The 26,185-nt window shown below is 50.4% G+C and overlaps 1 protein-coding gene across 1 annotated transcript in view; it reads right to left on the reverse strand.

The window, feature by feature from the left end:
- Positions 1-26,061, reverse strand: part of LOC118381276 (centrosomal protein of 192 kDa-like) — a gene marked incomplete at its 5' end in the record, with an annotated part of 102,791 nt that extends 76,730 nt beyond the window's left edge. The window contains 11 exon segments of the mRNA XM_052511407.1: positions 1,889-2,032; positions 3,789-4,041; positions 4,525-4,674; positions 6,821-7,113; positions 10,725-10,866; positions 11,115-11,270; positions 12,376-12,465; positions 13,282-13,397; positions 22,842-22,983; positions 24,127-24,188; positions 25,907-26,061. Of these exon segments, the coding sequence (XP_052367367.1) occupies positions 1,889-2,032; positions 3,789-4,041; positions 4,525-4,674; positions 6,821-7,113; positions 10,725-10,866; positions 11,115-11,270; positions 12,376-12,465; positions 13,282-13,397; positions 22,842-22,983; positions 24,127-24,188; positions 25,907-26,061 (1,703 nt within the window).
- Positions 26,062-26,185: the final 124 nt, after the last annotated feature.

Genomic DNA, 26,185 nt, shown 5'->3' on the forward strand with positions numbered 1-26,185 from the left:
AGGCTGATATTAACCCCCGGCTGTACCAAACTAACCGCTAGGCTGATACTAACCCCCGGCTGTACCAAACTAACCGCTAGGCTGATACTAACCCCCAGCTGTACCAAACTAACCGCTAGGCTGATATTAACCCCCAGCTGTACCAAACTAAACGCTAGGCTGATACTAACCCCCAGCTGTACCAAACTAACCGCTAGGCTGGAAGAAAACATTTATGTGAAAATTGAGATCATTTGAGACAGCAACATGATATTCTGACGAGGCCCAGCAACATGATATTCTGACGAGGCCCAGCAACATGATATTCTGACGAGGCCCAGCAACATGATATTCTGACGAGGCCCAGCAACATGATATTCTGACGAGGCCCAGCAACATGATATTCTGACGAGGCCCAGCAACATGATATTCTGACGAGGCCCAGCAACATGATATTCTGACGAGGCCCAGCAACATGATATTCTGACGAGGCCCAGCAACATGATATTCTGACGAGGCCCAGCAACATGATATTCTGACGAGGCCCAGCAACATGATATTCTGACGAGGCCCAGCAACATGATATTCTGACGAGGCCCAGCAACATGATATTCTGACGAGGCCCAGCAACATGATATTCTGACGAGGCCCAGCAACATGATATTCTGACGAGGCCCAGCAACATGATATTCTGACGAGGCCCAGCAACATGATATTCTGACGAGGCCCAGCAACATGATATTCTGACGAGGCCCAGCAACATGATATTCTGACGAGGCCCAGCAACATGATATTCTGACGAGGCCCAGCAACATGATATTCTGACGAGGCCCAGCAACATGATATTCTGACGAGGCCCAGCAACATGATATTCTGACGAGGCCCAGCAACATGATATTCTGACGAGGCCCAGCAACATGATATTCTGACGAGGCCCAGCAACATGATATTCTGACGAGGCCCAGCAACATGATATTCTGACGAGGCCCAGCAACATGATATTCTGACGAGGCCCAGCAACATGATATTCTGAGGCCCAGCAACATGAGGCCCAGCAACATGATATTCTGACGAGGCCCAGCAACATGATATTCTGACGAGGCCCAGCAACATGATATTCTGACGAGGCCCAGCAACATGATATTCTGACGAGGCCCAGCAACATGATATTCTGACGAGGCCCAGCAACATGATATTCTGACGAGGCCCAGGCCCAGCAACATGATATTCTGACGAGGCCCAGCAACATGATATTCTGACGAGGCCCAGCAACATGATATTCTGACGAGGCCCAGCAACATGATATTCTGACGAGGCCCAGCAACATGATATTCTGACGAGGCCCAGCAACATGATATTCTGACGAGGCCCAGCAACATGATATTCTGACGAGGCCCAGCAACATGATATTCTGACGAGGCCCAGCAACATGATATTCTGACGAGGCCCAGCAACATGATATTCTGACGAGGCCCAGCAACATGATATTCTGACGAGGCCCAGCAACATGATATTCTGACGAGGCCCAGCAACATGATATTCTGACGAGGCCCAGCAACATGATATTCTGACGAGGCACAGCAACATGATATTCTGACGAGGCACAGCAACATGATATTCTGACGAGGCCCAGCAACATGATATTCTGACGAGGCACAGCAACATGATATTCTGACGAGGCCCAGTGATCATTCTCAGATGGAACTTAACGGCCAATAGAGCACGGTTTGGAACGCTGTTTCGTTCAATCAGCATTCAGGATCCAAACAAGCTGTTTAAATAATGGATCTTTGGTACCGACGTTACGGTGCGGAACACCAACCCCTCGTTAGAACCAGAATAACAATACACAAATCCCTATTTCCACGTACAGCTAAAAGAACAGTTTGACAATAGCCCCTCTACTTACTGCCTGGAACGAAGTCCTCAGCCTGGAACTGGTCTGCTACTTCCGACAGCTGGTGTCCATCCACCTCCTTCTCAAAGGACGAGTAGTACGCCAGATCAGTCACCCATTTCCCCTCCTCGTTCTGGTAGACCACACTGTGAGAGGCTGGAACACAGACACACAGGGAGGGCAATGAACCACACAGACCTGATGGAGACCCTGATCTATAAACCAGGGTACCAGTGAGGATTTACTACAGCTGGACAACTTGGTACAGCTGTTAAGTAATTAACAATAAAAAAAAAAAAATCAGATAATTGTTTTCAAGTCATTAAGATGAGGGGGAAACTGACGGGGTCCACCCCGGGGGGGGGGGGTCCACCCGGGGTCCACCCGCACGGGGGGACCTGACACGGGGAGCCGTTTGTACCTGAAACACGACACGGGGAGCCGTTTGTACCTGAAACACTACACGGGGAGCCGTTTGTACCTGAAACACGACACGGGGAGCCGTTTGTACCTGAAACACGACACGGGGAGCCGTTAGTACCTGAAACACGACACGGGGAGCCGTTTGTACCTGAAACACGACACGGGGAGCCGTTAGTACCTGAAACACGACACGGGGAGCCGTTTGTACCTGAAACACGAAACACGGGGAGCCGTTTGTACCTGGGGAGCCGTTAGTACCTGAAACACGACACGGGGAGCCGTTAGTACCTGAAACACGACACTGGGAGCCGTTAGTACCTGAAACACGACACGGGGAGCCGTTAGTACCTGAAACACGACACGGGGAGCCGTTAGTACCTGAAACACGACACGGGGAGCCGTTAGTACCTGAAACACGACACGGGGAGCCGTTTGTACCTGAAACACGACACGGGGAGCCGTTTGTACCTGAAACACGACACGGGGAGCCGTTTGTACCTGAAACACTACACAGGGAGCCGTTTGTACCTGAAACACTACACAGAGCCGTTAGTACCTGAAACACTACACAGAGCCGTTAGTACCTGAAACACTACACAGAGCCGTTAGTACCTGAAACACTACACAGAGCCGTTTGTACCTGAAACACTACACAGAGCCGTTAGTACCTGAAACACGACACAGGGAGCCGTTAGTACCTGAAACACGACACGGGGAGCCGTTAGTACCTGAAACACTACACAGGGAGCCGTTAGTACCTGAAACACGACACGGGGAGCCGTTAGTACCTGAAACACGACACGGGGAGCCGTTTGTACCTGAAACACGACACGGGGAGCCGTTAGTACCGGAAACACTACACAGAGCCGTTAGTACCTGAAACACTACACAGGGAGCCGTTAGTACCTGAAACACTACACAGGGAGCCGTTTGTACCTGAAACACTACACAGAGCCGTTAGTACCTGAAACACTACACAGAGCCGTTAGTACCTGAAACACTACACAGGGAGCCGTTAGTACCTGAAACACTACACAGAGCCGTTAGTACCTGAAACACGACACAGAGCCGTTTGTACCTGAAACACTACACAGGGAGCCGTTAGTACCTGAAACACTACACAGAGCCGTTAGTACCTGAAACACTACACAGAGCCGTTAGTACCTGAAACACTACACAGGGAGCCGTTAGTACCTGAAACACTACACAGGGAGCCGTTAGTACCTGAAACACTACACAGGGAGCCGTTTGTACCTGAAACACTACACAGAGCCGTTAGTACCTGAAACACTACACAGAGCCGTTTGTACCTGAAACACTACACAGAGCCGTTTGTACCTGAAACACTACACAGAGCCGTTTGTACCTGAAACACTACACAGGGAGCCGTTAGTACCTGAAACACTACACAGAGCCGTTAGTACCTGAAACACTACACAGAGAGCCGTTTGGACCGGAGACACTACACAGGGAGCTGTTTGGGACTTACCCGGTTGGAAGTCCAGGTTATCCGGACAGTGGTTCCAGTCGCTGTCAGAGTGAGAGGAGTCCTCCTGTTGGAAGCTCTGAGAGAGGTACTTCGCTTCCAGAGAGGTGTAGAGGAGATCCTTCTCTCCCCGACTCGTGTCTGACAGGCCAGGAGGACCAGGAGGTGCAGAGGAGTCCCCACATGGACCTCCTCTTGGCCCCAGGGCAGCAGGCCTCCCCCTCCCCTCCTCCTCATCACTAAGCGAAGGAAGCACCTGGTACAGAAGGAGAAAACTCACTAACACCGTAAAATGGTGTACCTTTACCTTTAACTAGGAGATGTTGGGATTCTTAAAATGTTTAACCCCAAGGGGCAGCATGTCCTAAATGTATTGGTTAACCCCGAGGGGCAGCATGTCCTTTAACCCCGAGGGGCAGCTTGTCCTAAATGTATTGGTTAACCCCGAGGGGCATCATGCCCTAAATGTATTGGTTAACCCCGAGGGGCATCATGTCCTAAATATATTGGTTAACCCCGAGGGGCAGCATGTCCTAAATGTATTGGTTAACCCCGAGGGGCATCATGTCCTAAATGTATTGGTTAACCCCGAGGGGCAGCATGTCCTAAATGTATTGGTTAACCCCAAGGGGCAGTATGTCCTAAATGTATTGGTTAACCCCGAGGGGCAGCATGTCCTAAATATATTGGTTAACCCCGAGGGGCAGCATGTCCTAGATGTATTGGTTTGTCAGTGTACCTGAGAGAGGTGGAAGCTGCTCTGTGTGGTCTGGAGGTGAGAGGTCATGTCCTGGGGTCTCCAGTGTCCAGCACCAGCCCTCAGATATATAGAATCCAAGACACCCTGACCCTCCCCTGCCACCATAGACTCTGTACTGTCCATGGCATCCTGCAGAACCAAACCACACACACACACACACACACACACACACACACACACACACATGAATGGGGGGACAAGATTATCCAAGTGTCTGTTGTAACAATATCAGTTCAGGTGACCGTAATACATCCGGTAAATAGCACAGAACATAGAGTAGTGGGCAGCCAGGAGTTTTTCCTGACAGCTTGACCTGACCTGACCTGGAGGAACTCCTGGCCTCTTAGGTACAACTCCTGGCACGTACACAGTCTCAGTCCACACCGGTGTTGTAATGGAAAAGGGCCAACAGAAGACTCACCAGCGCCTCCTGTCTGTCTAAGGCCATACTGGTGTTGTAATGGAAAAGGGCCAACAGAAGACTCACCAGCGCCTCCTGTCTGTCTAAGGCCATACTGGTGTTGTAATGGAAAAGGGCCAACAGAAGACTCACCAGCACCTCCTGTCTGTCTAAGGCCATACTGGTGTTGTAATGGAAAAGGGCCAACAGAAGACTCACCAGCGCCTCCTGTCTGTCTAAGGCCATACTGGTGTTGTAATGGAAAAGGGCCAACAGAAGACTCACCAGCGCCTCCTGTCTGTCTAAGGCCATACTGGTGTTGTAATGGAAAAGGGCCAACAGAAGACTCACCTGCGCCTCCTGTCTGTCTAAGGCCATACTGGTGTTGTAATGGAAAAGGGCCAACAGAAGACTCACCAGCGCCTCCTGTCTGTCTAAGGCCATACTGGTGTTGTAATGGAAAGGGGCCAACAGAAGACTCACCAGCGCCTCCTGTCTGTCTAAGGCCATACTGGTGTTGTAATGGAAAAGGGCCAACAGAAGACTCACCAGCGCCTCCTGTCTGTCTAAGGCCATACTGGTGTTGTAATGGAAAAGGACCAACAGAAGACTCACCAGCGCCTCCTGTCTGTCTAAGGCCATACTGGTGTTGTAATGGAAAAGGACGAACAGAAGACTCACCAGCGCCTCCTGTCTGTCTAAGGCCATACTGGTGTTGTAATGGAAAAGGACCAACAGAAGACTCACCAGCGCCTCCTGTCTGTCTAAGGCCATACTGGTGTTGTAATGGAAAAGGGCCAACAGAAGACTCACCAGCGCCTCCTGTCTGTCTAAGGCCATACTGGTGTTGTAATGGAAAAGGGCCAACAGAAGACTCACCAGCGCCTCCTGTCTGTCTAAGGCCATACTGGTGTTGTAATGGAAAAGGGCCAACAGAAGACTCACCTGCGCCTCCTGTCTGTCTAAGGCCATACTGGTGTTGTAATGGAAAAGGGCCAACAGAAGACTCACCAGCGCCTCCTGTCTGTCTAAGGCCATACTGGTGTTGTAATGGAAAAGGGCTAACAGAAGACTCACCAGCGCCTCCTGTCTGTCTAAGGCCATACTGGTGTTGTAATGGAAAAGGGCTAACAGAAGACTCACCAGCGCCTCCTGTCTGTCTAAGGCCATACTGGTGTTGTAATGGAAAAGGGCCAACAGAAGACTCACCAGCGCCTCCTGTCTGTCTAAGGCCATACTGGTGTTGTAATGGAAAAGGGCCAACAGAAGACTCACCAGCGCCTCCTGTCTGTCTAAGGCCATACTGGTGTTGTAATGGAAAAGGGCCAACAGAAGACTCACCAGCGCCTCCTGTCTGTCTAAGGCCATACTGGTGTTGTAATGGAAAAGGGCCAACAGAAGACTCAGGCCATACAGCGCCTCCTGTCTGTCTAAGGCCATACTGGTGTTGTAATGGAAAAGGGCCAACAGAAGACTCACCTGCGCCTCCTGTCTGTCTAAGGCCATACTGGTGTTGTAATGGAAAAGGGCCAACAGAAGACTCACCAGCGCCTCCTGTCTGTCTAAGGCCATACTGGTGTTGTAATGGAAAAGGGCCAACAGAAGACTCACCAGCGCCTCCTGTCTGTCTAAGGCCATACTGGTGTTGTAATGGAAAAGGGCCAACAGAAGACTCACCAGCGCCTCCTGTCTGTCTAAGGCCATACTGGTGTTGTAATGGAAAAGGGCCAACAGAAGACTCACCAGCGCCTCCTGTCTGTCTAAGGCCATACTGGTGTTGTAATGGAAAAGGGCCAACAGAAGACTCACCAGCGCCTCCTGTCTGTCTAAGGCCATACTGGTGTTGTAATGGAAAAGGGCCAACAGAAGACTCACCAGCGCCTCCTGTCTGTCTAAGGCCATACTCCAGTTGACAGGGGACATCCTCTGGGGCCCAGCGCTGGTCTCTCCAGTCCCCACCGGCCCCACACGGTCCCCCATCAGGCTGCCCCGGCTCAGCCCCAGTAGAGAGTGAGGGTCCTGGGCATTCTCTCCCGGCACGCTGGCCCCCAGGATCCCCAGCCCCCGCAGCACATCGTAGGTGGTCTGGGCCGAGGAGGAGGAGGGTAGAGTGGACACGCCATCGTTCCCTCCCTCCTCACTCCCACTGCTCCCATCTCCTCCTCCTCCTGGCGAAGGACAGATGACCGGTTACCAACATCCACTCAGAGGTCAGCACGTTCATATAAGGAAATCAGTCAATTTAAATAAATTAATGAGGCGCTAATCTAATCTGTTGTTCAGACACCTTAAAAATAAGAAACGTAGGGGCGTGGACCAGGAAACCAGTCAGTATCTGGTGGGACCCCCTCATGCAGTGAGACGTCTCCTTCACATAGGGCTGCTGACCGACCGGGCTGCTGACCGACCGGGCTGCTGACCGACCGGGCTGCTGACCGACCGGGCTGCTGACCGACCGGGCTGCTGACCGACCGGGCTGCTGACCGACCGGGCTGCTGACCGACCGGGCTGCTGACCGACCGGGCTGCTGATTGTGGCCTGTGGAATATTGTCCCATTCATCTTCAACGGCTGTGCGAAGTCGGTGGATATTTTGGCGGGAACTGGAACACGCTGTCGTACACGTCGATACAGAACATCCCAAACAACAATGGGTGACATGTCTGGTGAGTATCCACACCATGGAAGAACTGGGACATTTTCAGCTTCCAGGAACTATGTACAGATCCTTGAGACATGGGGCCGTGCATTATCATGCTGAAACATGAGGTGATGGAGGAGGATGAACGGCCTCAGGATCTCATCACGGTATCTCTGTTCATTCATTATGCTGAAACATGAGGTGATGGAGGAGGATGAACAGCCTCAGGATCTCATCACGGTATCTCTGTTCATTCATTATGCTGAAACATGAGGTGATGGAGGAGGATGAACAGCCTCAGGATCTCTGTTCATTCATTATGCTGAAACATGAGGTGATGGAGGAGGATGAACAGCCTCAGGATCTCATCACGGTATCTCTGTTCATTCATTATGCTGAAACATGAGGTGATGGAGGAGGATGAACAGACCTCAGGATCTCATCACGGTATCTCTGTTCATTCATTATGCTGAAACATGAGGTGATGGAGGAGGATGAACAGCCTCAGGATCTCATCACGGTATCTCTGTTCATTCATTATGCTGAAACATGAGGTGATGGAGGAGGATGAACAACAGACCTCAGGATCTCATCACGGTATCTCTGTTCATTCATTATGCTGAAACATGAGGTGATGGAGGAGGATGAACAGCCTCAGGATCTCATCACGGTATCTCTGTTCATTCATTATGCTGAAACATGAGGTGATGGAGGAGGATGACTGGCACGACAACAGACCTCAGGATCTCATCACGGTATCTCTGTTCATTCATTATGCTGAAACATGAGGTGATGGAGGAGGATGAACAGCCTCAGGATCTCATCACGGTATCTCTGTTCATTCATTATGCTGAAACATGAGGTGATGGAGGAGGATGAACAGCCTCAGGATCTCATCAGTATCTCTGTTCATTCATTATGCTGAAACATGAGGTGATGGAGGAGGATGAACAGACCTCAGGATCTCATCACGGTATCTCTGTTCATTCATTATGCTGAAACATGAGGTGATGGAGGAGGATGAACAGCCTCAGGATCTCATCACGGTATCTCTGTTCATTCATTATGCTGAAACATGAGGTGATGGAGGAGGATGAACAGCCTCAGGATCTCATCACGGTATCTCTGTTCATTCATTATGCTGAAACATGAGGTGATGGAGGAGGATGAACAGCCTCAGGATCTCATCACGGTATCTCTGTTCATTCATTATGCTGAAACATGAGGTGATGGAGGAGGATGAACAGCCTCAGGATCTCATCACGGTATCTCTGTTCATTCATCATGCTGAAACATGAGGTGATGGAGGAGGATGAACAGCCTCAGGATCTCATCACGGTATCTCTGTTCATTCATTATGCTGAAACATGAGGTGATGGAGGAGGATGAACAGCCTCAGGATCTCATCACGGTATCTCTGTTCATTCATTATGCTGAAACATGAGGTGATGGAGGAGGATGAACAGCCTCAGGATCTCATCAGGTATCTCTGTTCATTCATTATGCTGAAACATGAGGTGATGGAGGAGGATGAACAGACCTCAGGATCTCATCACGGTATCTCTGTTCATTCATTATGCTGAAACATGAGGTGATGGAGGAGGATGAACAGCCTCAGGATCTCATCACGGTATCTCTGTTCATTCATTATGCTGAAACATGAGGTGATGGAGGAGGATGAACAGCCTCAGGATCTCTGTTCATTCATTATGCTGAAACATGAGGTGATGGAGGAGGATGAACAGCCTCAGGATCTCATCACGGTATCTCTGTTCATTCATTATGCTGAAACATGAGGTGATGGAGGATGAACAGCCTCAGGATCTCTGTTCATTCATTATGCTGAAACATGAGGTGATGGAGGAGGATGAACAGCCTCAGGATCTCATCACGGTATCTCTGTTCATTCATTATGCTGAAACATGAGGTGATGGAGGAGGATGACTGGCACGACAACAGACCTCAGGATCTCATCACGGTATCTCTGTTCATTCATTATGCTGAAACATGAGGTGATGGAGGAGGATGAACAGCCTCAGGATCTCATCACGGTATCTCTGTTCATTCATTATGCTGAAACATGAGGTGATGGAGGAGGATGAACAGCCTCAGGATCTCATCACGGTATCTCTGTTCATTCATTATGCTGAAACATGAGGTGATGGAGGAGGATGAACAGCCTCAGGATCTCTGTTCATTCATTATGCTGAAACATGAGGTGATGGAGGAGGATGAACGGCCTCAGGATCTCATCACGGTATCTCTGTTCATTCATTATGCTGAAACATGAGGTGATGGAGGAGGATGAACAGCCTCAGGATCTCATCACGGTATCTCTGTTCATTCATTATGCTGAAACATGAGGTGATGGAGGAGGATGAACAGCCTCAGGATCTCTGTTCATTCATTATGCTGAAACATGAGGTGATGGAGGAGGATGAACAGCCTCAGTATCTCTGTTCATTCATTATGCTGAAACATGAGGTGATGGAGGAGGATGACTGGCACGACAACGTACCTCAGGATCTCATCACAGTATCTCTGTTCATTCAAATTGCCATCGATAAAACGCAATTGGTGTTCGTTGTCCGTAGCTTCTGCCTGCCCATACCATAACCCCACCATGGGGCACTCTGTTCACAACGTTGACATCAGCAAACCGCAAACCGCTCACCCACACAACGCCATACACGCCGTCTGAGGTTATGAGGCAACTTGGACGTACAGTCAAATTCTCTAAAATGGCATTAGATGCCGCTTAAAATAAAGAAATTAACTTTCAATTTTCCGGCAACAGCTCGTGAAGATTTCTGCAGTCAGCCAATTGTAACCTTCCTCAAAATTTGAGAGATCTGTGGCATTGTGTTGGGTGAGAAAACTGCACATTTTAGAGTGGCCTTTTATTGTCCCCAGCACAAGGTGCACCTGTGTAATGGTCATGATGTTTAATCAGCTTGTTGATATGCCACACCTGTCCAGGTGGATGGATTATCTTGGCAAAGGAGAGATGCTCACTAACAGGGATGTAAACAAATTTGTGCACAGAATTAAGAGAGAAATAAGCTTATTGTGCATATGGAACATTCCTGGGAGCTTTTATTTCATTAACACAGGGACCAACACATTCTATTTTTGTTACCTGTTACATTGTTGATGACTTGGCCCTCGGCAGAGTATCTGTGTTCTAACCCAGGTAGAGGGTTACGACCAGAGTAAACTTCTTCGTCAGAGCTGCCTCCCTCCAGCCCAGGTCTGAAGCTGGGACGGTTGCTCTCCCCCACCTAACCCAGACACACATAATGACCTCTGGTCCGACAGGCTAAAACAGGGCTGTGTTCAGTGGGACTATTTGGGAGAAAACATTTTGAAAACCAAACGCTACATCAACTTATAAAAACACTGGTTTTGGTTGAAAATGATTCGTACGTTCTGTTTTGTAACGTTGTTCAGCTTTGGTGTTTTCTACTGAAAACCACCCAGGTCAACCAGAAGCAGTGAGATGGAGAAACAGACAGAGACATTGTCATACCAGCTGTCGGGAGGTGCTGGACAGCAGGAGTCTGTGTCTGGTAGAAGTGTGTCTCCTAGCTGCCTCCAGCTCATCCTCGGTGTCCTCCTCCTCATCACTGCCGGGACACGAGTCCATTCCTGTAGCAGCCAGGCGCACGTCAGGCATCTGGAAACCCTCAGGACAGGACAAACAATCCAATCTTAGTGAAACCAGGCTGAAATACAATACTAATATCCTGTTTAGTTTGTACCGGAAGATGAATAAAGAATACTAGTTGTGAACCAGATCCATAGGCTGACAGAGCTAACTCTTAGTCTTCATAAATAAGGTTTCAATATACCAGTGTTTTCCACTACATTCAAATAGCCAACAAAATAGAAGACGGAGCCAACCAAGCCCAGCCAACCAGGCCAGAGCCAACCCCCAGCCAACCAGGCAGAGCCAACCAGGGAGCCAACCAGGCCAACCCCCGGAGCCAACCAGGCCCCCCGAGCCAGCCAACCAGAGCCGGAGCCAATTTGGCCCCCGAGCCAGAGAGCCAGAGAGCCAAACCAGGCCAGGCCCCCGAGCCGGAGTTCACCTCCCAGGAGCCAACCAGGCCCCCCGAGCCAGAGACGGAGCCAACCAGGACTGAGCCAACCGAGCCAGAGACCAATGAGCCACTGGCATTAAACAAAGCAGGCTGATGATTCAACCATAAATGCAGCTAACATTTAATGATCTTCTTTGATATTGACTGAAACCCGTCTGTAACCGGCTGATTAGTCGATGCTAAATGGGAGACACAGTCCGCTTGCTTTGTCCGTCTGTAACCGGCTGATTAGTCGATGCTAAATGGGAACACAGCTTGCCTGTCCGTCGATGTAACCTGGTCTGTGATTAGTCGATGCTAAATGGGAGACACAGTCCGCTTGCCTGTCCGTCTGTAACCGGCCGATTAGTCGATGCTAAATGGGAGACACAGTCCGCTTGCCTGTCCGTCTGTAACCGGCTGATTAGTCGATGCTAAATGGGAGACACAGTCCGCTTGCCTGTCCGTCTGTAACCGGCCGATTAGTCGATGCTAAATGGGAGACACAGTCCGCTTGCCTGTCCGTCTGTAACCGGCTGATTAGTCGATGCTAAATGGGAGACACAGTGGGAGACACAGTGGGAGACACAGTGGGAGACACAGTGGGAGACACAGTGGGAGACACAGTGGGAGACACAGTGGGAGACACAGTGGGAGACACAGTGGGAGACACAGTCTGCCCGACTGCCATGGAGGAGTTGTATCCACCTGGTCATAGTCATCCAGGAACTGGTATCTGTTCTTCTGTGGTTCTGTAGAACCGGGCTGAGATGAATAGTTTTGGTTGGCTGGCTGGTCCTGAAAATCAATACAAGGAAGATTAATGAAGAAACAGAGAGATAAATAACAGAGAGGAGACGGGGGGAGAAAGCAGGAAGAGAGAGAGAGAGAGAGAGGGGGAGAAAGCAGGAAGAGAGAGGGGGGAAGAAAGCAGGAAGAGAGAGAGAGAGAGAGAGAGAGAGAGAGAGAGAGAAGAGAAGAGCATTAAACAAAGAGAGAGAGAAATAGGAGAAAGCAGGAAGAGAGAGGGGGAGAAAGCAGGAAGAGAGAGAGAGAGAGAGAGAGGGGAGAGGGAGAAAGCAGGAAGAGAGAGAGAGGAGAGAGAGGGGGAGAAAGCAGGGAGAGAGAGAGGAGAGGAGAGGGGGAGAAAGCAGGAAGAGGAGAGGAGAGAGAGAGAGAGAGGGGGAGAAAGCAGGAAGAGAGAGAGAGAGAGGAGAGGGGGAGAAAGCAGGAAGAGAGAGAGAGAGAGGAGAGGGGGAGAAAGCAGGAAGAGAGAGAGAGAGAGGAGAGGGGGAGAAAGCAGGAAGAGAGAGAGAGAGGAGAGGGGGAGAAAGCAGGGAGAGAGAGAGAGAGGAGAGGGGGAGAAAGCAGGGAGAGAGAGAGAGAGGAGAGGGGGAGAAAGCAGGGAGAGAGAGAGAGGAGAGGGGGAGAAAGCAGGGAGAGAGAGAGAGAGAGAGGAGGGGGAGAAAGAGGGAGAGAGAGAGAGAAGAGGGGGAGAAAGCAGGGAGAGAGAGAGAGAAGAGGGGGAGAAAGCAGGAAGAGAGAGAGAGAGGAGAAAGCAGGAAGAGAGAGAGAGAGGAGAAAGCAGGGAGAGAGAGAGAGAGGTTGCCTTACAGCATCAGGTATCTCCTGTCCCTCCACCCGTCCTCTCTGCATGGCAGGGTTCACCAGCTGGTTTAAGTACAGGTCCAGATCTTCATCCTGCAGGTCGTTCACGTCAACATCGTCATCTGGGGATCAAACAGATCAATAATCAATAGAACGACAAACAACACACAGCTATAACCCCCACCAGAGAGGTGTTCAGACACAATCACAGCTATAACCCCCACCAGAGAGGTGTTCAGACACAACACACAGCTATAACCCCCACCAGAGAGGTGTTCAGACACAACACACAGCTATAACCCCCACCAGAGAGGTGTTCAGACACAACACACAGCTATAACCCCACTAGAGAGGAGTTCAGACACAACACACAGCTATAACCCCCACCAGAGAGGTGTTCAGACACAACACACAGCTATAACCCCCACCAGAGAGGTGAGACAACACACAGCTATAACCCCCACCAGAGAGGTGTTCAGACAACACACAGCTATAACCCCACCAGAGAGGTGTTCAGACAACACACAGCTATAACCCCCACCAGAGAGGTGTTCAGACAACACACAGCTATAACCCCCACCAGAGAGGTGTTCAGACAACACACAGCTATAACCCCCACCAGAGAGGTGTTCAGACAACACACAGCTATAACCCCCACCAGAGAGGTGTTCAGACACAACACACAGCTATAACCCCCACCAGAGAGGAGTTCAGACACAACACACAGCTATAACCCCCACCAGAGAGGTGTTCAGACAACACACAGCTATAACCCCCACCAGAGAGGTGTTCAGACACAACACACAGCTATAACCCCCACCAGAGAGGAGTTCAGACACAACACACAGCTATAACCCCCACCAGAGAGGTGTTCAGACACAACACACAGCTATAACCCCCACCAGAGAGGAGTTCAGACACAACACACAGCTATAACCCCCACCAGAGAGGTGTTCAGACACAACACACAGCTATAACCCCCCAGAGAGAGAGGTGTTCAGACACAACACACAGCTATAACCCCCACCAGAGAGGAGTTCAGACACAACACACAGCTATAACCCCCAGCAGAGAGGAGTTCAGACAACACACAGCTATAACCCCCACCAGAGAGGAGAGGAGTTCAGACACAACACACAGCTATAACCCCCACCAGAGAGGAGAGGAGTTCAGACAACACACAGCTATAACCCCCACCAGAGAGGTGTTCAGACAACACACAGCTATAACCCCACCAGAGAGGTGTTCAGACAACACACAGCTATAACCCCACCAGAGAGGTGTTCAGACAACACACAGCTATAACCCCCACCAGAGAGGTGTTCAGACACAACACACAGCTATAACCCCCACCAGAGAGGTGTTCAGACACAACACACAGCTATAACCCCACCAGAGAGGTGTTCAGACACAACACACAGCTATAACCCCCACCAGAGAGGTGTTCAGACACAACACACAGCTATAACCCCCACCAGAGAGGAGTTCAGACACAACACACAGCTATAACCCCCACCAGAGAGGTGTTCAGACAACACACAGCTATAACCCCACCAGAGAGGAGTTCAGACACAACACACAGCTATAACCCCCACCAGAGAGGAGTTCAGACACAACACACAGCTATAACCCCCCAGAGAGGAGTTCAGACACAACACACAGCTATAACCCCCACCAGAGAGGTGTTCAGACACACACACAGCTATAACCCTCACCAGAGAGGTGTTCAGACAACACACAGCTATAACCCCCACCAGAGAGAGAGGTGTTCAGACACAACACACAGCTATAACCCCCACCAGAGAGGAGTTCAGACACAACACACAGCTATAACCCCCACCAGAGAGGTGTTCAGACAACACACAGCTATAACCCCCACCAGAGAGAGAGGTGTTCAGACAACACACAGCTATAACCCCCACCAGAGAGGTGTTCAGACAACACACAGCTATAACCCCCACCAGAGAGAGAGGTGTTCAGACACAACACACAGCTATAACCCCCACCAGAGAGGTGTTCAGACAACACACAGCTATAACCCCCACCAGAGAGGTGTTCAGACAACACACAGCTATAACCCCCACCAGAGAGGAGTTCAGACACAACACACAGCTATAACCCCCAGCAGAGAGGTGTTCAGACAACACACAGCTATAACCCCACCAGAGAGGTGTTCAGACACAACACAGCTATAACCCCCACCAGAGAGGTGTTCAGACACAACACACAGCTATAACCCCCACCAGAGAGGTGTTCAGACACAACACACAGCTATAACCCCCACCAGAGAGGTGTTCAGACACAACACACAGCTATAACCCCCACCAGAGAGGTGTTCAGACAACACACAGCTATAACCCCCACCAGAGAGGTGTTCAGACAACACACAGCTATAACCCCCACCAGAGAGGAGGTGTTCAGACACAACACACAGCTATAACCCCCACCAGAGAGGAGTTCAGACACAATACACAGCTATAACCCCACCAGAGAGGTGTTCAGACAACACACAGCTATAACCCCCACCAGAGAGGTGTTCAGACACAACACACAGCTATAACCCCACCAGAGAGGTGTTCAGACACAATACACAGCTATAACCCCCACCAGAGAGGAGTTCAGACAATACACAGCTATAACCCCACCAGAGAGGAGTTCAGACACAACACACAGCTATAACCCCCACCAGAGAGGTGTTCAGACACAACACACAGCTATAACCCCCACCAGAGAGGAGAGGTGTTCAGACAAACACAGCTATAACCCCCACCAGAGAGGTGTTCAGACACAACACACAGCTATAACCCCCACCAGAGAGGAGTTCAGACACAACACACAGCTATAACCCCCACCAGAGAGGAGTTCAGACAACACACAGCTATAACCCCCACCAGAGAGGAGTTCAGACACAACACACAACTATAACCCCACCAGAGAGGTGTTCAGACACAACACACAGCTATAACCCCCACCAGAGAGGTGTTCAGACACAACACACAGCTATAACCCCCACCAGAGAGGAGTTCAGACACAATACACAGCTATAACCCCCACCAGAGAGGAGTTCAGACACAACACACAGCTATAACCCCCACCAGAGAGGTGTTCAGACAACACACAGCTATAACCCCCACCAGAGAGGTGTTCAGACACAACACACAGCTATAACCCCCACCAGAGAGGTGTTCAGACAACACACAGCTATAACCCCCACCAGAGAGGTGTTCAGACACAACACACAGCTATAACCCCCACCAGAGAGGTGTTCAGACAACACACAGCTATAACCCCACCAGAGAGGAGTTCAGACACAACACACAGCTATAACCCCCACCAGAGAGGTGTTCAGACAACACACAGCTATAACCCCCACCAGAGAGGAGTTCAGACACAACACACAGCTATAACCCCCACCAGAGAGGTGTTCAGACACAACACACAGCTATAACCCCCACCAGAGAGGTGTTCAGACACAACACACAGCTATAACCCCCACCAGAGGTGTTCAGACACAACACACAGCTATAACCCCCACCAGAGAGGTGTTCAGACACAACACACAGCTATAACCCCCACCAGAGAGGTGTTCAGACAACACACAGCTATAACCCCCACCAGAGAGGAGTTCAGACACAACACACAGCTATAACCCCCACCAGAGAGAGAGGTGTTCAGACACAACACACAGCTATAACCCCCACCAGAGAGGAGTTCAGACACAACACACAGCTATAACCCCCACCAGAGAGAGTGTTCAGACACAACACACAGCTATAACCCCCACCAGAGAGGTGTTCAGACAACACACAGCTATAACCCCCACCAGAGAGGAGTTCAGACAACACACAGCTATAACCCCCACCAGAGAGGTGTTCAGACACAACACACAGCTATAACCCCCACCAGAGAGGTGTTCAGACACAACACACAGCTATAACCCCCACCAGAGAGGTGTTCAGACACAACACACAGCTATAACCCCCACCAGAGAGGAGGTGTTCAGACACAACACACAGCTATAACCCCCACCAGAGAGGTGTTCAGACACAACACACAGCTATAACCCCCACCAGAGAGGAGAGGTGTTCAGACAACACACAGCTATAACCCCCACCAGAGAGGAGAGGTGTTCAGACACAACACACAGCTATAACCCCCACCAGAGAGGTGTTCAGACAACACACAGCTATAACCCCCACCAGAGAGGTGTTCAGACACAACACACAGCTATAACCCCCACCAGAGAGGTGTTCAGACAACACACAGCTATCAGAGAGGTGTTCAGACAACACACAGCTATAACCCCCACCAGAGAGGAGTTCAGACAACACACAGCTATAACCCCCACCAGAGAGGAGTTCAGACAACACACAGCTATAACCCCACCAGAGAGGAGTTCAGACACAACACACAGCTATAACCCCCACCAGAGAGGTGTTCAGACAACACACAGCTATAACCCCCACCAGAGAGGTGTTCAGACAACACACAGCTATAACCCCCACCAGAGAGGTGTTCAGACACAACACACAGCTATAACCCCCACCAGAGAGAGTTCAGACACAACACACAGCTATAACCCCCACCAGAGAGGAGGTGTTCAGACACAACACACAGCTATAACCCCCACCAGAGAGGTGTTCAGACAACACACAGCTATAACCCCCACCAGAGAGGTGTTCAGACACAACACACAGCTATAACCCCCACCAGAGAAGTGTTCAGACACAACACACAGCTATAACCCCCACCAGAGAGGAGGTGTTCAGACACAATACACAGCTATAACCCCCACCAGAGAGGAGTTCAGACAACACACAGCTATAACCCCCACCAGAGAGGAGTTCAGACACAACACACAGCTATAACCCCCACCAGAGAGGAGTTCAGACACACACACAGCTATAACCCCCACCAGAGAGGAGTTCAGACAACACACAGCTATAACCCCCACCAGAGAGGTGTTCAGACAACACACAGCTATAACCCCCACCAGAGAGGTGTTCAGACACAACACACAGCTATAACCCCCACCAGAGAGGTGTTCAGACACAACACACAGCTATAACCCCCACCAGAGAGGTGTTCAGACACAACACACAGCTATAACCCCCACCAGAGAGGAGTTCAGACACAACACACAGCTATAACCCCCACCAGAGAGGAGAGGTGTTCAGACACAATACACAGCTATAACCCCCACCAGAGAGGTGTTCAGACACAACACACAGCTATAACCCCCACCAGAGAGGTGTTCAGACACAACACACAGCTATAACCCCCACCAGAGAGGTGTTCAGACACAACACACAGCTATAACCCCCACCAGAGAGGTGTTCAGACACAACACACAGCTATAACCCCCACCAGAGAGGTGTTCAGACACAACACACAGCTATAACCCCCACCAGAGAGGTGTTCAGACACAACACACAGCTATAACCCCCACCAGAGAGGTGTTCAGACACAACACACAGCTATAACCCCCACCAGAGAGGAGAGGTGTTCAGACACAACACACAGCTATAACCCCCACCAGAGAGGTGTTCAGACACAACACACAGCTATAACCCCCACCAGAGAGGTGTTCAGACACAACACACAGCTATAACCCCCACCAGAGAGGAGTTCAGACACAACACACAGCTATAACCCCCACCAGAGAGGTGTTCAGACACAACACACAGCTATAACCCCCACCAGAGAGGAGAGGTGTTCAGACACAACACACAGCTATAACCCCCACCAGAGAGGTGTTCAGACACAATACACAGCTATAACCCCCACCAGAGAGGTGTTCAGACAACACACAGCTATAACCCCCACCAGAGAGGTGTTCAGACAACACACAGCTATAACCCCCACCAGAGAGGTGTTCAGACACAATACACAGCTATAACCCCCACCAGAGAGGAGAGGTGTTCAGACAACACACAGCTATAACCCCCACCAGAGAGGTGTTCAGACAACACACAGCTATAACCCCCACCAGAGAGGAGTTCAGACACAACACACAGCTATAACCCCCACCAGAGAGAGAGGTGTTCAGACACAACACACAGCTATAACCCCCACCAGAGAGGTGTTCAGACACAACACACAGCTATAACCCCCCCACCAGAGAGGAGTTCAGACAACACACAGCTATAACCCCCACCAGAGAGGAGTTCAGACACAACACACAGCTATAACCCCCACCAGAGAGGAGTTCAGACAACACACAACTATAACCCCCACCAGAGAGGAGAGGTGTTCAGACACAACACACAGCTATAACCCCCACCAGAGAGGTGTTCAGACACAACACACAGCTATAACCCCCACCAGAGAGGTGTTCAGACACAACACACAGCTATAACCCCCACCAGAGAGGTGTTCAGACAACACACAGCTATAACCCCCACCAGAGAGGTGTTCAGACACAACACACAGCTATAACCCCACCAGAGAGGTGTTCAGACACAACACACAGCTATAACCCCCACCAGAGAGGTGTTCAGACACAACACACAGCTATAACCCCCACCAGAGAGGTGTTCAGACACAACACACAGCTATAACCCCACCAGAGAGGTGTTCAGACACAACACACAGCTATAACCCCCACCAGAGAGGTGTTCAGACACAACAACACACAGCTATAACAGCCCCCACCAGAGAGGAGAGGTGTTCAGACAACACACAGCTATAACCCCCACCAGAGAGGTGTTCAGACACAACACACAGCTATAACCCCCACCAGAGAGGAGTTCAGACACAACACACAGCTATAACCCCCACCAGAGAGGTGTTCAGACACAACACACAGCTATAACCCCCACCAGAGAGGTGTTCAGACACAACACACAGCTATAACCCCCACCAGAGAGGTGTTCAGACACAACACACAGCTATAACCCCCACCAGAGAGGTGTTCAGACACAACACACAGCTATAACCCTCACCAGAGAGGTGTTCAGACACAACACACAGCTATAACCCCCACCAGAGAGGAGGTGTTCAGACACAACACACAGCTATAACCCCCACCAGAGAGGTGTTCAGACACAATACACAGCTATAACCCCCACCAGAGAGGTGTTCAGACACAACACACAGCTATAACCCCCACCAGAGAGGTGTTCAGACACAACACAGCTATAACCCCCACCAGAGAGGTGTTCAGACACAACACACAGCTATAACCCCCACCAGAGAGGTGTTCAGACACAATACACAGCTATAACCCCCACCAGAGAGGAGTTCAGACAATACACAGCTATAACCCCCACCAGAGAGGTGTTCAGACAACACACAGCTATAACCCCCACCAGAGAGGAGTTCAGACAACACACAGCTATAACCCCCACCAGAGAGGAGTTCAGACAACACACAGCTATAACCCCCACCAGAGAGGAGTTCAGACAATACACAGCTATAACCCCCACCAGAGAGGAGTTCAGACAACACACAGCTATAACCCCCACCAGAGAGGAGTTCAGACACAATACACAGCTATAACCCCCACCAGAGAGGTGTTCAGACACAATACACAGCTATAACCCCCACCAGAGAGGAGAGGAGTTCAGACACAACACACAGCTATAACCCCCACCAGAGAGGAGTTCAGACAATACACAGCTATAACCCTCACCAGAGAGGAGTTCAGACAATACACAGCTATAACCCCCACCAGAGAGGTGTTCAGACACAACACACAGCTATAACCCCCACCAGAGAGGTGTTCAGACAACACACAGCTATAACCCCCACCAGCTGTTCAGACACAACACACAGCTATAACCCCCACCAGAGAGGTGTTCAGACAACACACAGCTATAACCCCCACCAGAGAGGAGTTCAGACAACACACAGCTATAACCCCCACCAGAGAGGAGAGGACTTCAGACACAACACACAGCTATAACCCCCACCAGAGAGGAGAGGAGTTCAGACACAACACACAGCTATAACCCCCACCAGAGAGGAGTTCAGACAATACACAGCTATAACCCCCACCAGAGAGGAGTTCAGACAACACACAGCTATAACCCCCACCAGAGAGGTGTTCAGACACAACACACAGCTATAACCCCCACCAGAGAGGAGTTCAGACAACACACAGCTATAACCCCCACCAGAGAGGAGTTCAGACAACACACAGCTATAACCCCCACCAGAGAGGTGTTCAGACAACACACAGCTATAACCCCCACCAGAGAGGTGTTCAGACAACACACAGCTATAACCCCCACCAGAGAGGTGTTCAGACAACACACAGCTATAACCCCCACCAGAGAGGAGTTCAGACAACACACAGCTATAACCCCACCAGAGAGGTGTTCAGACAACACACAGCTATAACCCCCACCAGAGAGGTGTTCAGACAATACACAGCTATAACCCCCACCAGAGAGGAGTTCAGACACAACACACAGCTATAACCCCCACCAGAGAGGTGTTCAGACAATACACAGCTATAACCCCACCAGAGAGGTGTTCAGACAACACACAGCTATAACCCCCACCAGAGAGGTGTTCAGACAACACACAGCTATAACCCCCACCAGAGAGGAGTTCAGACAACACACAGCTATAACCCCCACCAGAGAGGTGTTCAGACACAACACACAGCTATAACCCCCACCAGAGAGGTGTTCAGACAACACACAGCTATAACCCCCACCAGAGAGGAGTTCAGACACAACACACAGCTATAACCCCCACCAGAGAGGAGTTCAGACAACACACAACTATAACCCTCACCAGAGAGGAGAGGTGTTCAGACACAATACACAGCTATAACCCCCACCAGAGAGGTGTTCAGACACAATACACAGCTATAACCCCCACCAGAGAGGTGTTCAGACACAATACACAGCTATAACCCCCACCAGAGGAGGAGTTCAGACACAATACACAGCTATAACCCCCACCAGAGAGGTGTTCAGACACAACACACAGCTATAACCCCACCAGAGAGGAGAGGTGTTCAGACACAACACACAGCTATAACCCCCACCAGAGAGGTGTTCAGAAAACACACAGCTATAACCCCCACCAGAGAGGTGTTCAGACACAACACACAGCTATAACCCCCACCAGAGAGGTGTTCAGACACAACACACAGCTATAACCCCCACCAGAGAGGTGTTCAGACACAACACACAGCTATAACCCCCACCAGAGAGGAGTTCACACAACACACAGCTATAACCCCCACCAGAGAGGTGTTCAGACACAACACACAGCTATAACCCCCACCAGAGAGGAGTTCAGACACAACACACAGCTATAACCCCCACCAGAGAGGAGTTCAGACACAACACACAGCTATAACCCCCACCAGAGAGGAGTTCAGACACAATACACAGCTATAACCCCCACCAGAGAGGAGTTCAGAAAGGTGAACGTTTAATGTTGTAGATAGAAATTAAATGCATAGAGCTGGCCCAATTTCCTATTCCTTTTGACAACAAACCCCCCCCATGTCTGTTCTACCCTATCCAGTTCTATGTGAATGATCAGTAACGTTGCATCTTCCTGAATAAGCCTCATGCTGTGCTATGAAAGGGGTGGGGCCTCACCTGTGACATCACTGTTCATGCTGTCCACAGACATGAGCTTCTCATTGGCCAGGAAGCTGGAGACACTCCCACTGAAGCGGTCGCTGTCGGCTCCGTCACTGGCCAGACTCTGGTCGTCCACGGTGCCTGGGAGGGATCGGACCTGGATCACAGAGACAGAATTACAACTACATTCTGGTATCATGTACTGGACTCTAAAGGTCTGGACAGGAGGAGGTCTGGACAGGGACACCCATACTGGACCCGAAAGGGGAGGCTACCACCCATACTGGACCCTAAAGGGGAGGCTACCACCCATACTGGACCCTAAAGGGGAGGCTACCACCCATACTGGACCCTAAAGGAGAGGCTACCACCCATACTGGACCCTAAAGGGGAGGCTACCACCCATACTGGACCCTAAAGGGGAGGCGACCACCCATACTGGACCCTAAAGGGGAGGCTACCACCCATACTGGACCCTAAAGGGGAGGCTACCACCCATACTGGACCCTAAAGGGGAGGCTACCACCCATACTGGACCCTAAAGGGGAGGCTACCACCCATACTGGACCCTAAAGGGAGGCTACCACCCATACTGGACCCTAAAGGGGAGGCTACCACCCATACTGGACCCTAAAGGTCTGGACAGGGGGAGGCTACCACCCATACTGGACCCTAAAGGTTTGGACAGGGGGAAGGAAAGGAGGCTACCACCCATACTGGACCCTAAAGGTCTGGACAGGGGGAGGCTACCACCCATACTGTACCCTAAAGGCCTGGGCAGGAGGAAGGAGAGGTGGCTACCACCCATACTGTACCCTAAAGGCCTGGGCAGGGGGAAGGAGAGGTGGCTACCACCCATACTGGACCCTAAAGGTCTGGACAGGGGGAGGCTACCACCCATACTGTACCCTAAAGGTTTGGACAGGGGGTGGCTACCACCCATACTGTACCCTAAAGGTCTGGACAGGGGGTGGCTACCACCCATACTGTACCCTAAAGGTTTGGACAGGGGGAAGGAAAGGAGGCTACCACCCATACTGGACCCTAAAGGTCTGGACAGGGGGAGGCTACCACCCATACTGTACCCTAAAGGCCTGGGCAGGGGGAAGGAGAGGTGGCTACCACCCATACTGTACCCTAAAGGCCTGGGCAGGGGGAAGGAGAGGTGGCTACCACCCATACTGTACCCTAAAGGCCTGGGCAGGAGGAGGCTACCACCCATACTGGACCCTAAAGGTCTGGACAGGGGCAAGGAGACCACTCTAAAAGCACATGAGACAACATTGAGAGAGTGTGATACCTTTAGATCCATAAAGTCCCTATTAACCAGGTTGGTGAAGGCCAGCCGCCCCGTAGAGAGATCTGATAGGGAGATGAGAAATTCATTTAGTTGGTTTGTTAGCTAACATAGCACACCAGCCTGATGGACATAATGATATATCAACTAGTGAAGGACGGAGACCAGCCTGATGGACATCACTGATCTATCAACTAGTGAAGGACGGAGACCAGCCTGATGGACATCACTGATCTATCAACTAGTGAAGGACGGAGACCAGCCTGATGGACATCACTGATCTATCAACTAGTGAAGGACGGAGACCAGCCTGATGGACATAATGATATATCAACTAGTGAAGGACGGAGACCAGCCTGATGGACATCACTGATCTATCAACTAGTGAAGGACGGAGACCAGCCTGATGGACATCACTGATCTATCAACTAGTGAAGGACAGAGACCAGCCTGATGGACATCACTGATCTATCAACTAGTGAAGGACGGAGACCAGCCTGATGGACATAATGATATATCAACTAGTGAAGGACAGAGACCAGCCTGATGGACATCACTGATCAACTAGTGAAGGACGGAGACCAGCCTGATGGACATCACTGATCTATCAACTAGTGAAGGACGGAGACCAGCCTGATGGACATCACTGATCTATCAACTAGTGAAGGACAGAGACCAGCCTGATGGACATCACTGATCTATCAACTAGTGAAGGACAGAGACCAGCCTGATGGACATCACTGATCTATCAACTAGTGAAGGACGGAGACCAGCCTGATGAACATCACTGATCTATCAACTAGTGAAGGACAGAGACCAGCCTGATGGACATCACTGATCTATCAACTAGTGAAGGACAGAGACCAGCCTGATGGACATCACTGATCTATCAACTAGTGAAGGACAGAGACCAGCCTGATGGACATCACTGATCTATCAACTAGTGAAGGACAGAGACCAGCCTGATGGACATCACTGATCTATCAACTAGTGAAGGACAGAGACCAGCCTGATGGACATCACTGATCTATCAACTAGTGAAGGACAGAGACCAGCCTGATGGACATCACTGATCTATCAACTAGTGAAGGACAGAGACCAGCCTGATGGACATCACTGATCTATCAACTAGTGAAGGACAGAGACCAGCCTGATGGACATCACTGATCTATCAACTAGTGAAGGACAGAGACCAGCCTGATGGACATCACTGATCTATCAACTAGTGAAGGACAGAGACCAGCCTGATGGACATCACTGATCTATCAACTAGTGAAGGACAGAGACCAGCCTGATGGACATCACTGATCTATCAACTAGTGAAGGTCAGAGACCAGCCTGATGGACATAATGATATAAACTAGAGTTAATCAAGACCATGTGGTACATCAGGTTAACCTCGCAAGCCAATAATAATTCCACTACTACTAATACTACCACTACTAATAATACTACCACTGCTACTAATTGTACTATCACTACTACTACTCCTACTAATAATACTACCACTACTACTAATAATACCACCATAATAATAATGCTAAAATACTAATAATAATACTACTAACACAAATACTACTACTACTACTACTACTACTACTAATAATACTACTAAATGCTATTTATCAGAGTCTTTTATCCAAAACCACTTAGTGACGTGTGGATACCATTTGACTTATGGGTGGCCCCTGGAATCGAACCCACAACCCTGGCATTGCATGCACCATGCTCTACCAACTGAGCCACACAGAACCGCAAACCAAGGTAAATGGTACAGTGTTACCGTCTCCATGGTCAGAGTGTCTTCCAGAGAGAGGTCCAGTCTGGGTGTTGGGGCCGAGGGAGGAGGCTCTAGTCCTGGGCTCTATCTCGTCCAGATTCACCTTCACCAGCATGTCTGAGAACCGGTGGGCTGCTATGAAGTCATCTGCATCATCTCTGAGAGGTGGAGCGAGACAGACAGAGGGGGATCCATGTGAGCAACATTTTCACTGAAGCAAACATGGAGGATATTCACATCACAAACCGCATGATAAAGCACTGGGGACGGCAGGCGTGAGGT

Source organism: Oncorhynchus keta, unplaced genomic scaffold (assembly GCF_023373465.1).
Source record: "Oncorhynchus keta strain PuntledgeMale-10-30-2019 unplaced genomic scaffold, Oket_V2 Un_contig_677_pilon_pilon, whole genome shotgun sequence".
Taxonomy (NCBI): Eukaryota; Metazoa; Chordata; class Actinopteri; order Salmoniformes; family Salmonidae; genus Oncorhynchus; species Oncorhynchus keta.